Genomic DNA, 13326 nt, shown 5'->3' with positions numbered 1-13326 from the left:
TAATCGCTATAGGAGTATTTCCAGTATAAAGGAGAACACTAGAAACCGCTTTAATTTTTATCTAACCACAGAAGGCATGCTGTTTGTGGTGCTGTTTCTAAGTTTTTGGGTACAGCTTTCACTGAGCCCACTCTGATCTATGCTTAATGTAGGCGCTCCTGCAAGGTCACAGGGTGAATATTTAGTTTGATTTTATTTAAAAATAATAAATCACAAAACTAAATAGTTTGAACAAGGTCACTTAACCCTCTCCCAGGTCGGTCATTGCTCTCGTTATGGACATCTTTATTACTCCTTAGCTACACGTTTAAAAGAGGGATCTTTAGTATGTCAGTGACACCAGGAAACCCATCCCTGGCCCAGGTGGTCTCCAGAAGAAAAGCTGATCTTCAAGAGAGTTTTCTCCTCAGCTTTCATAGTGCTGACTCTGGGTGGAGGGGCGGAGGGGCCACTGGGAGTTTATCACTGAGGAACAAGTTCCCTTAGGGAGGCCAGAGCAGCGTGGATGCGGACGTGCAATCTGTTTTCAAAGTCGTAGCCAGAAAAATCCTCCTGAAAGGACCAGATAAAGATGATTGGAGACTGTTAGCTAAACTTGTCCCCAGGGTACCACAGGGTCACACACACTACATCTTATACCCATAGACTAATTCCCTACCTCCTATAGGGGCTTCACATCCAGTTGATATTCTTCCTCCCCAACACTTAGGCAGGGTGTTTAAAAACTGTAATCCCACCTCATACGAGGATAAGGTAAGATTACAAATTCTCTTTGGAAAAAAGTCCCTCATGTTATTCTTGAAATACTAGTCTTAAATTGAGCTCAAAGCAAGCTACTGTTGGAAAATTCTTTAAAACCATAGGAGGGGCTGGAGAGACGGCTCAGCAGTTAGAAACATTGGTTTCTCTTCCAGACGACCTAGGTTTGACTCCCAGCACCTATAAAGCACCTTACCGCCATCCTTCACTACAGTTCCCGGCACCCATAAAGCACCTTACCGCCATCCTTCACTACAGTTCCCAGCACCCATAAAGCACCTTACCGCCATCCTTCACTACAGTTCCCAGCACCCATAAAGCACCTTACCGCCATCCTTCACTACAGTTCCCGGCACCCATAAAGCACCTTACCGCCATCCTTCACTACAGTTCCCGGCACCCATAAAGCACCTTACCGCCATCCTTCACTACAGTTCCCAGCACCCATAAAGCACCTTACCGCCATCCTTCACTACAGTTCCGGGCACCTGACACTTTCTTCTGGCCTTTGAGGGTACCAGGCATGCGTGCGGTGCACATCCTGGAGATGCCATTTCTAAACCTTGTATTCACTAACTTGCTGGGCCCCTGCCTCTCCAGAATTATAAACATATGGAACAACACCTGCAAATGTTCCCGAATTCGCCCCAGTGTACAGCGAGTAGGGTGAGGGCAGTCATGAGAAGGCAGCGGGTTGGGGGTTTTACCTTTGCCTGAAGGAGTAGAGTTCTGCCTCTTCCCACAGTCTGTGAACATAAGAACAACACACTGTGTCTTACTAGCAAAGTCTGTATGTCTATCAGTGGAAGACACACTCCCCGAGGAATAAACATTCCCTTACGATAGGTAACGTAAAGCTTCAAGTTCCAATCCAAATGTGTGATGGCTACATTTCTTTCTTAGAGAATTTGAGCCATTTTCAGGCACTAATGAAACCTGATTATAACTAAAAAAAAATTCCCTGCCCATTGTGCTAATTTACACATCTCTGTGTACACGTGTGTGTGTGTGTGTGTGTGTGTGTGTGTGTGTGTGTGTGTGTGCATTTGAGGGGATTCTTTGTACAGCATGTAGGGGTCAGAGGATACCCTGGGGTGTCCTCAGGTGTCTGTCCGACCATTGTTTGAGACAGTTTCTCTCGGTGGCCTTTGACTTGGAGCCTCTGGCCTCTGCCTCCCCTCTCTTGGCACCGCAGTTGTAGACATGTGCTGCCACATCTGGTGTTTGCATGAATCTAGGGATTCCAACTCCAGTCCTCCCATTTGGGAGGCAAGTTGTCCACTACCTGCCAGCCCCCAGCACCATAAAGATATACAGGAGCTAGTAAATTACAAGTGCGGTGTTGTAATAATTTTAAAGGAACCACATCTTCACTACGCTTCCCATTAAATCAGCAAGCTACGCTTGTTTTATCCCATGGGTAGACTAGGAAGTAGGTCTGGCTCTGGTAACTTGCCGGTGGCTCACATTAAAATCCACGGCAGCACAGGCACATCATCACACCCCAGCTCCCTGTTCTGAAAAGACAAGTTTTCCCCACAAAGGAAGCTTTGTATGGAAAGGAGCATCTGCAATTAAGATTTCAATGTGGCCACTGTTGCCTCTTTAAAAAGAGGTGTCAGCATCCTGGAATCACCCAGGAGACAAGCAAAAGGACCAAGAGACTCTGTTTAGGTTAAAGGTGTTTGGTGCTGCCCTGCGTACACGCCACTGCTGAAGACTGCCGACCCACAAGCCGGACTCTTACCTCTGCGCTGTCCAGTAGGAGACAGCCAAGCTCATAGCAGGCATATGGCTGGACGTACGAGTTACTCTGACGACATAGCTCATCTCTAGCAGCTCGCTGGAAGAACTGAGAGTCACGGAACGTTACTTAGAAGAGTTCATCTCTGACTTGGTATGAGGCTCACCACAGCCCTCGGGAGGATTGTTCTTTTTCTAGATCAACTCTATTTTATTCCTTATTCTTTATTCCTTCCCACTTGTTTCCTTGTGCTGGGTTCACAAGGCCATGGCCATGCAAGTACAGGGTGTACTTTGAACACATTCCCCCAGGCCCCAGCCCTTTCACTTCCTCCCATCAGTTCCCAAGGATCCTCCCCACGATAGATAAGTTTATTTCTGTGTCATGTCATCTAAATACAAATGAACTAGGACCCACAGGCAAGAGAAAACCTGATACCCATCTGAGAGTGACTTAATTCTTTCAATGTGACTGTTCCCAGTTACACCCCTGCCTGTAAACCGTGTAAATTCCTGCCTGTCTCTGCATTCTCATCTGCAGCTTAGAAGCCTTACACAGCTGCTGGGGAGATTCCCCTAAAAACAAATGTGCTGGCAACCTAACTTGTTCCAACATGCCAACATCTATTGGCCTGAGGAAACTATCTGCTAGAGAAGTAGAAATCATTTTAAGATGCAAACATTACACAGGCCAAAGTCCACCTCTTAACATGCATCTTCCCACTACCCAAGTATGTAATCTACAATAGCTACTTAGAGTCATGTAACAACTAAGATAATTCACATTCAAAGATTAATTTCAAATTCAATATGAGTATTATTAATAGTCTATGATTTAAAGACCCAAGTCCTCTATATCATAACATGAAACTATTTCAAAAGGTAGGTAATGTAAATGACCTATTTTAGGGTTTTTGGTAGCTGGGTTTTGTTGTTGTTGTTGTTGTTGTTGTTGTTGTAACTAGCTGGCCTGGAGGTCTGTAGCTCAGTGGTAAAAGCATACCTAACATCAGCCACGCCCTGACTTCAATGCCTAGCAGCAAAACAACAGTGAACAAAACCTTAGTTAAAAACAACAACAAAACAAAAAACAAACAAAAACAAAATCAAAGAAAGCAACCAAAAAAAAAAAAAATCTGCCCTCCACTGTAGTGGGAAAACCTGATGCTCTCTTCCACACACACTGGCTGCTTGTTTATAAAATTAGCCTCAAGGGCTCATTGCTGAAGGCCTGGTCCCAGCTCGGCACTAGTGAGGAGGACCTGGGCCATCAGGATGCTCTGTGGCTGGACCCATCAGCTGATGAATTCACAGCCCAGTGGGACTTGAGGAGGTGAAGCTGCTCACAGGAAGTCAGTGGCTGGGGCTTATGGTCGGTCGAGGGAATATCCTGTTCCTAGTTTATTCTCTGCTTCCTGAGGGAACTCTGCCATGTCTTCCCCTCATCATCTGAAACGGAGCCAGACAAAAAATGATGCTCTCTCACAAGGTGGGATGGCTCCCTAACTTGAAGGCCCAAAGCAACAACTTTCAGCCTCTCCTCCATCCGTTGTCATAGAGAAGAAAGTGAACTCAGCAAATACAAACTACCCTAACGCGTCCATCACCCCACACTTCCCTCCCTGATGGTGAGGGCTCACTGCTCCCACAAACAGCTCATTTCCTCCTCTCTCTAGCAGACTCCGCAGTCCTTGATAAAGAGCAGTCCTCACAGAAAGGAGCCTTCTAAGGCTCCGGAGTCACACTAGCAACTAGCTTCTCCTCCTACTGCCCCTCCCTCTTCTCCTCGTCCACAAGCTCAGGTGCCAGGACCCAGTTGGTCTCACCATATAGCCATGGCAGCGAGCTTACCTGAACAGCATCTTGTGAGTTTCCTAGACATTTGTGTATGGCACCAAGGAGCAAGTGCTTTAATCCAACGACAGATGAATCGTCCACTTCATGGCAAGCTTTAAGAGAAGGGGCGTGAAAGGAAAGATGACACCCACTTAGAACCCGGTGTCACCAAGGTCAGCAGCAGTATCTCTGTTCAGTTCATACTTCTGCCCCCCAAATCCAAAGCTGACCTTGCTCATCTGCTAGTGACTCTCCTTAATCAAAGAAAGGCAAAAAGTACCAACCTTTCTCTGTGTGTTTCTGTGTGTGTGTGTATAGGAGCACGTGTGTGCAGGTGCACGTGTGTGCGGGAGCAAGTGTGTGTGGGAGCACGTGTGTGTGGGTGCACATGTGTATGGGAGCACGTGTGTGTGGGTGCATGTGTGTATGGGAGCACGTGTGTGTGGGTACATGTGTGTGCGGGAGCACGTGTGTGCGGGTGCACATGTGTGCAGGTGTACGTATGTGGAGGCCAGAGATGAATCTTCAGCATCATTCTGCAGACACTGCTCTCCTTGTTTTCTGGGTCTCAGAGTCCCCAGCACTGCAGAGAGCGAGCAAGCACCACTACTGAAGTGAAAGTCCACCCTCATGCCTGCACAGGGAGCACTCCTGCGACTGAGCTGTCTCCTCAGCAAAACTGTCAACCCTTAAAGAACCCCAGGCTCCACCTTGCACTAGAGAAGGAAGCTAATCTGACAGAGCACAGACTTCCAACCTCGTGCAGACAGGGAAGCGTCAGTAGTTACCAGAGTTCAAGAGAGAAGGACAAGGGAGGTGGGGAGGGATGCTTAGGGTTGTGAAGGAACTCCTCTGTAAGGTACTATGTGAGAGCCTGTGCCATTAGACACTTGCTCAAACACCAGGATATGCAGGGAGAGCCCATGCCCCACGCCCTGCGCCCCGCGCTCCCCGCTCCCCGCACTGAGGCTTTGATGCCTGTGCTGTATACTTCATCTCTGCCAACAACTGCATCACAGTGTGTGAGGGGGTCAGAGGGTGTGTGTGTGTGCACGCGCACACACACGTGTGTGTATACAGCAGTGTTCTAGACTTTGTGACTAATTCTTCTCAAAGATTCTATTAATATAAAAGCCTACATTATACCAGCTCCAAAGCCTTGCAACAGACACTCTGGTTGTGGCTACATACTGTGCTGCGCCAGTCACTGAGGAAGACTTCAAACACCACATCTGGCCATTCAGAGTAGAGATGGTTGATTGTTTGTTTTAAAGAAATAAACAAAAGTTGTCTTGGGAAGAGAGGTCATTTAGTTAAAGGGCAAGAGCCCCTTTGACTCTGTTTGACAATGTTTGACCCCCAGAACCCACATTAAAGAGGCAAGACATGGTGGCAGGTGCTGGAAATCCCAGCACCTGGGGATGAAGACAGGTGTAACAGCCAAGGGCATCTCCTAGCCTCTAAGCACATATGCACACATGTGTACAAACATGAGAGAGAGAGAGAGAGAGAGAGAGAGAGAGAGAGAGAGAGAGAGAGAGAGAGAGAGCGCACCTACAATAAAGTCTTATCTCATATTTGGTCAGGTGTGGCTGCATGAAATCTCAAGAACTTGCTGTAGTAGTTACCATCGATTTCTGGGGCTTGCCTACTGTAAATCTCTCCAGGGTCTCTGTATAGCGAGAACTGGCCTTAATTCTGTGATCTTAGGAGATGGGTTATAGGTTCATGCCCAGCTTTTCTCTTGTTGCTGTACTTGCAACTGTGTAATGTAAGCCTTTGCAAACTCCCAGACAGTCGTGGCTGCATGGAAGATACATAGTGCCATCTGTTTCTCAGACCCATGGTGCTCCTAGGGTCAGGAAACAAGTCACTTCTGATGAGCCTGCTTCCTCACTATAAGACAGGCATGGAAATACTACTGACTGCTCACAAGAACAGGCTGAGCTACACGAGACCCCTCTCAAAAGACAAAAGCAGGAAAATGGTGCCAGTCTAGCAAGTCGGTGGGTCTCGTGTAGCTCAGCCTGTTCTCGAAGCCTATGCCAATGCACCCTACTCAATGGCACGCAGTTTACCACAGCATGAGAGACGTGTGTTCTCCGAGGCAGCTGGCACTCGGGACTGGGGGAAGCCGCCCTGGCGGGCCGTGTGACTGCATGAGCGTGCTCACCTTGACTCATTCTCTGCAGGTTGGGGAAGGAACAGTTGGGAAGGGCTTTCCACAAGTACAGCACTTCAATGGAGGCCAGCACACACAGCGCTCTGGTTGGGGTTTGCTTCCGAAATCGCTCAGCCTGCAAGGGATTCCCAGAATATTAGGCCCTGATCTTCAAAGCAAACCCAAATGACAAGCTGCACTTTGGGGACACGTCACAGTGCAAGGTCAATGTGAACAACCCTCCCTTACAAAGCCTCTCCACACTACAAACGGCCTGCAACTTTACTTTTTAAGTATATTTATGGTTGTATCTCATATTTGTTATTCAGCCAAGTCTTGGGTGTCTGGGTTCTGAGAATGCGCAGCTGAAAACAATGCACTCTTGGCTCGAACCCATGAAGCTCCGCAAGCTGGCCGCTGACTCAGAGCACATATCTCCATCATGTCTTGAGCCCTGGGGCTCTCAGCTGCACTCTATAGTATAATATAATCTTACTTATGCATTTATCCATCTTTTGGTACAGGAGAACCTAACTCAGGGCCTTTCATATGCTGGGCAAATGTCCCAGTATCAAGTCATAATCCCAGCTTTGTAATCTATTTATTTTAAAGATTTATTTTACTTTTGATTTTACCTCTCTCTCTCTCTCTCTCTCTCTCTCTCTCTCTCTCTCTCTCTCTCTCTCTCTCTCTCTGTGTGTGTGTGTGTGTGTGTGTAAGAGAGGGGGGACGGGGAGAATGAGCATGTATCCACTTGGGTAGACTATAGGCCGTTGTGCCAGGTTGACAGAGGTGCTGAGAACCCTGTCCCTGCAGCCTCTATCATCTAGTTTATGTTGGAATAAATTTAATCTAATAAAAGCTAATTGAACTTTTAAAACCTTTTAAAGTAAAAGAAAATTTATAAAACAAAAAATGAAGGAAAAACAAAGCTATGAGAAGGGAGACCATCACTCAGGTCACTCAGTGTCACCTGAGGTCACTCAGGGTCACTTGGCTGTAACTTAGTGTCAGACATAGGCAACAAAACTGGTATACCCCCCCCCCCATAGTCCTGAGATTTCCACTGATAAACGCAACACCACTTTTGGTCTTTATTACATCAGAATGTGACATTGTCATCATCATGGGAAGCAGGGCCATCTGCCTCTCAGGGCTCCTGTCAACTTCTTCTAAAGTGACCTGCACTTCAGACAAAAGTACACTTCCTCCTTCTAGGCAGGCTCAGTAGCTGTCAGGGTCCAGGATATCTCATTCAAAACCAAAATCAACCCTGCTGTAGCCAGGTGCAGCTATTCTCCTCAGAGCAGAAGCAAGGCCACGGGGAGACACTGAGATTATGGGGTGGGGGTGGCGGGTTGGTGCTAGTTCTTCCCGGCCATCAGATGCCTTGCGCATGGCTGATAAGCTCTGACATACATACCTTTTTCACAGAAAACTGTTCAATCTGGTTGTTCTTCCTTTTGAACAGCTTCTGGACTTCTTTAAAAACAAGGTGTGCCCCATCCACATCACCAGTGGCTCCCTGACAAACTGCAAGACATCAGAATTGCATTTCTACAAACAAGTTATGTCCAAAAGATGGCACCATTCAGCTGACCCACGCCTGTGACCCACCCTCTCAGGGAGAGACTTGGTACTTAAGAAAGGGGCCCAGACAGAACTTAGCATATTCTGGTTACACCATCCCTAAGTCACATGCTTTTCTGGTGACATAATCCTCATATAATTTCAACATTTCTGAAACACTGCAATCAGAGGCTAAGATCCAGCGATTCTGTTTTCAGATATTCTCAGGAAGCTGAGAGCAAGGGCCCAGGTTTCTGTGTGCACACGGTCTTCTCAAACCCATCTAAATGTCCACTGGTGGATGAGCGGGGAAACGAGCTCAGGCAGGCACAGGCCATGCACGGAAGGGGTGGAGCTGACTCAGCCTGAGGAATGAAGATGATGCTGGGACAGGCCACAGTATTGACCAGGCTTTGGGCTCATATGAGCTGCAGGGCAGTTGAACTTGGGAGCAGAATGCAGAGCAGGGGTGTTGGAGGAGGCAGTGTTAGTGTTTAGACTTTTGATGGGGAACCATCTGGAAGCTGTGGGATGCGTGGTGGTGGCAGCCAAGCAGCGCTGCGGTACAGTGAGAACTGCTGAGAAGAGCAGAGTCGGTGTTGTGTGTTCCATCACTAGAGAACGGTAGAGGAGAACCAGAGGCAAGGTGCTGGACACCTGTCCCGTTCTGTCAGTTCAGTTTCCTTCACAGCTAACTCAAACACAACCCTGCAAGGCACCTCCCTCACCAAGCACTCCTTTCCTCGTGTGCTTGCAACCAGCCCCTCCAACGGCCCTGTAGACACAGAAATGAGGACCCTACACAATTACACTTAGTGTGCTCAGACATTTCCAAATATCTGGGAAGCAAGTGTTTTGCCATACAGCGATCTCACACACTCATTTCTTGTATTCCCAAGAAAAACGACACTAGAGAACAGCTGCCCACACTGCCTGCAAGAACCAGCAACACCTCCCAACCACTAGCTCCCTTATATCCATCCTTCCAGGCTATGCAGTTGGGGACCACTTACTTCTCTAAGTGTTGGGCATGCCAATACCTACCAGAAAGAAGCTCTTATTTTTATCCAAGATGCTGGCTAACTGTCTAAGTGTGAGACATAACATACCAACCCACATATCAGAAATAACAAGCACCGCACATGGACACATGAGAAAGGGACGCCCTGCAGAGATTGTATAAGCACACAGACATGAGGCATGCACACTAACTGCTCTCCAGTGTGATTTCAGATGCCCAGGACACAGCCTGGCTGATGCGGATCCTGTCTTAGATGAATTAAGGGAATGGAACTGAATGGAGACCATGTCCCACTGAAGCCAAATGTTCAAAGGAAGAAACAGGTATGCATGAGAACATCTGCAGTGCTCAGCGGTCCCTGAATGTAGTTCAGGGGAAGACACAGTGAGCTCCTGGCTTTGATTCCCAGCACTAGGACAAGTAAGTGTTCATGTTTCTCTTGAGGTTTAGGTAAGAAAACCATTGTTGACATTTGCTTACACAGAGCAAAACTTTACAGCTCGCTTGAAGGCAGGGGACCACAACTCCACCTTTCTGTCTCTTCAGTTCTGCACCTCTATAATCTATAATCGTAATTATAATCTATAATTATAATCTATAAATGTCCTCAAAACCTTGGAGACATTTTGTGGCTCACAGAGACAGATAACAGCTTTGTCCACCAGGTGGCAGCCCAACACAAGCTATGTCATCGAAGAGCTTTTAAAAGCAAAAGCAGCTATCCCCACCCCCCACCCGACCCTTGCACCCCCAACATGGTTTCTGGTGTAGTGCTGTGCAGCACAGGGGTACCCGGAGCTCTGGTAAGGTGAGCTCTCAGATGACTTGGCAAAATGGGGTTGTAGCAAATCCTGCTAACTCTCTGAACACAGCAGAAACTAAAGACTTTCACATCATGAAAACGACACGGCCAATTCTGGAAACTCTAATAAATAAGAACACCAGAGGCCTGGAGTGATGCCTCAGAGGTTAAGAGTATTGGCTAATGCTCTTCCACAGGTCCCAATTTCAATTCCCAGCAACCACAGATGGCTCACAACCACTTGTAAGAGAATATGATTCCTTCTTCTGGTATGCATAGAAACAGCATTCACCCATGTAAAATAAATCAATCAAAAAGAAAATTATTAAAAACACTACAAAGAGAAAGAAAGAGAGGGAGCAGTGCAGAGACTGCTGGGAGTGAATACAGCCTCATGAGGAAGCATCCCTAAGAACCAAACAGGCCCAGACTGGATGGAGTGTGTGGTGGCTGGTCATGGCATCCAGCTGGGCCTCTGGGCATTTCTGCCTCATTTACTTGGTTATAACAAAGAATAGGACTCGCCTGTAGGTGGAGACATGCCCACTTACGAGTTACCCCAGTGGTAAAGGTTAAGGCCTTGGCTGAGGGACCACCCCTCAGAAGGTGAGAGCACCTTGAGATAATGTACTTTTCTTTCCCAGAATCCCACTTGTCTAGTCCCTACTAGCCGCCAAGAGGTAAGGCTCAGCAGGGTCTCAACTCAAAAGGGCACTCACTTCTCCTTCTGGGTCAGTCTCTGTCAGATGCTGGAGAGAGGCTTTTTAAACTCTGGCACCTCTGGCCTCCTAATTGTAGTCTGAAGCTCCCCTTCCTACAAGTGGCCTGAGCCCCCCTTTGTGTCAACATCTCTCAAGCAGCATGGCCTTTCTCTTCCCTCCTCCACGCTCTTCCTGAGCAGCTAGCAGAACTGCAGCTATCTACCCATGGGATTTCTTTTCACCTCAAATAATTATCCTCGAATTTCATCTGACTCTATTCTTAAGTCCTTTTACTAATGACAGGAAAAACCCCAGGAAGGGATCCAGACTTTCCAGGCATCCTATGGGGAGACAGGGTCTCCCCAAGATCTCCCCCTTTAAATTCTCTAATCAGGGGGAAGAACCTGCTCTGCTCACCTGACAGTATGAGCTGCATCCAACACTGAGGAGGGGAGGGACTGAAAAGCGGGGTCTCTGCTTCCTCCTCGTCTGTCCTCACCTGCCAGGATGTGTGGCTGACTGGCCACACACAGGTCAGTCACTCACCTGCAGTCAGATATGCGTAGTAGCACTGGGACCACCGGGACTCGTTCTTCAGCCTCTCGAAGGAATCATATGCATCCTTGAAGTTGAGTTCAATCATGCTGCACCAGCCTACAAAAGGAGCACATTCAGTGTGCTACCCGGGACTGCGAGCTTGCTACACCGCTCTAAAGCCAAAGCACAGGGCCCGACCAACACAGTGGGGCAGTGAGCTCAGTAAGCCTGCCCTAAGGTACTGAGATTAGTACACTTGCCCTAAGGTGGTGAGCTCAGTACACTTGCCCTAAGGTAGTGAGCTCAGTACACCTGCCCTGTACTGAGCAGGTGTACTGTACGAAGCTCAGTACACCAGCTATAAGGTAGTGAGCTCAGTATGTCTGCCCTAAGATACTGAGCTCAGTATACCAGCTCTGAGGGGGTAAGCACTTTTGAAGGAAAGTGCTTGTAAATACTTTCAGTGTTGACTCAAAGACAACCCATGGAGAACAATGAAAGGAAGATGTGATTTCTAGAGAGACAACCAATTCACTTCCTGACCCTGTAAGAGCACTATAGGTGAAGCAGAGACAGAAGGGACAGGAGAGATAGCAGGGACAGAAGAGACAGCAGAGACAGGAGAGGCAGGAGGGACAGGAGGGGCAGGAGGGGCAGGAGGAACAGCAGGGGCAGGAGGGACAGGAGGGACAGCAGGGGCAGGAGGGGCAGGAGGGACAGCAGGGGCAGGAGGGACAGCAGGGGCAGGAGGGGCAGGAGGAACAGCAGGGGCAGGAGGGACAGGAGGGGCAGGAGGAGCAGGAGAGACAGCAGGGGCAGGAGGGACAGCAGGGGCAGGAGGGGCAGGAGGGACAGCAGGGACAGGAGGGGCAGGAGGGACAGCAGGGGCAGGAGGGGCAGGAGGGACAGCAGGGGCAGGAGGGGCAGGAGGGACAGCAGGGGCAGGAGGGGCAGGAGGAACAGCAGGGGCAGGAGGGTCAGGAGGGGCAGGAGGAGCAGGAGAGACAGCAGGGGCAGGAGGGGCAGGAGGGGCAGGAGGGACAGCAGGGACAGGAGGGGCAGGAGGGACAGCAGGGGCAGGAGGGACAGAAGGGGCAGGAGGGGCAGGAGAGACAGCAGGGGCAGGAGGGGCAGGAGGGACAGCAGGGACAGGAGGGGCAGGAGGGACAGCAGGGGCAGGAGGGGCAGGAGGGGCAGGAGGAGCAGGAGAGACAGCAGGGGCAGGAGGGACAGAAGGGGCAGGAGGAGCAGGAGGGGCAGGAGGAGCAGGAGAGACAGCAGGGGCAGGAGGGGCAGGAGGGGCAGGAGGGGCAGGAGGGGCAAGAGAAACAGCAGGGGCAGGAGAGGCAGCAGGGGCAGGAGGGGCAAGAGAGACAGCAGGGGTAGCAGGAGCAGCAGGGGCAGCAGGGGCAGGAGGGCAGCAGACATGACCTGGTCTGACTAGACACTTGTACCTGCCTCTGAACAGCACTCACAGAAGTGAGAAACCGTCATCATGTGCTCTGTACGGTGTGAGAGGACAGACTGACCCATCCCTCCACCCCAACCCGCCTGTATTCTGTAGGCTGCAGAGGCTTGTTCCTAGTCACTTGAGCCCCCGTGTGTGCACGCATGGCAGCCCGTGCTGGAGCACTTGCTGGTCCTCACACCCAGCCTCCCCATACCCTAGTGCTAGAAAGGGGAAATCAACAGGGTGAGGACTTTCTCATGTCCACAGCAGGAGTAACTGTGGTGGGAGTCCATCACTCTTTCTTCCATAGAATACTGCCTCTATAAAAGGAAACTTATGAGCCAGGCTTGGAATCGCAGGACCTTTGAGGCTGAGGCAGGATTGCAGGGTCAGAAACCAGAACAGACAGATAGATAACAAACACCACCTCACCACATGGACAAAAGAACATTATCAGGCATGTCACACTAAGAAGTTGTGTCACCTGAGACTTGTCACTTGAACTAGTGGAGGTGGGGGTATGCCCTCCAGGAAAGAGACCACAGTCTTGACACATTTTAGGCTGAGACTGTGGGGTAACATGCTCACTGTGTAGGAGACATCAGTGCAAGACTTGAATTCTTTTGAAAACAGAAGCAGATGGTAATTGTTAAGCAAGGCAGTAGCCAGGTCGCCTTACCCGAGAGTCCGCCTTACCTGAGAGTCCGCCCTCCTCAATCATGGACACACTTAACTCCTGACTCTGTG

The 13326-nt window shown here is 49.2% G+C and overlaps 1 protein-coding gene across 3 annotated transcripts in view; it reads right to left on the bottom strand.

Moving 5' to 3' along the window:
* Nucleotides 1-169: 169 nt before the first annotated feature.
* The window catches only part of Ttc39c (tetratricopeptide repeat domain 39C), a 93770-nt gene continuing 80613 nt past the window's right edge, over nt 170-13326 (bottom strand). For all 3 annotated transcript variants that reach the window (XM_021150288.3, XM_029471969.2, XM_021150289.3), the window contains exons 8-14: nt 11139-11246; nt 7923-8032; nt 6512-6635; nt 4354-4451; nt 2507-2611; nt 1467-1505; nt 170-552 (exon numbers count right to left, since the gene is read on the bottom strand). In XM_021150288.3, coding sequence (XP_021005947.1) covers nt 463-552; nt 1467-1505; nt 2507-2611; nt 4354-4451; nt 6512-6635; nt 7923-8032; nt 11139-11246 — 674 coding nt within the window. In that variant the 3' untranslated portion in view covers nt 170-462. The remainder of the gene's footprint in view (nt 553-1466; nt 1506-2506; nt 2612-4353; nt 4452-6511; nt 6636-7922; nt 8033-11138; nt 11247-13326) is intronic.

Source organism: Mus caroli, unplaced genomic scaffold (assembly GCF_978045245.1).
Source record: "Mus caroli unplaced genomic scaffold, Mus_caroli_1 scaffold_19, whole genome shotgun sequence".
Classification (NCBI taxonomy): domain Eukaryota; kingdom Metazoa; phylum Chordata; class Mammalia; order Rodentia; family Muridae; genus Mus; species Mus caroli.
This window is presented reverse-complemented; position numbering and strand designations above follow the sequence as displayed.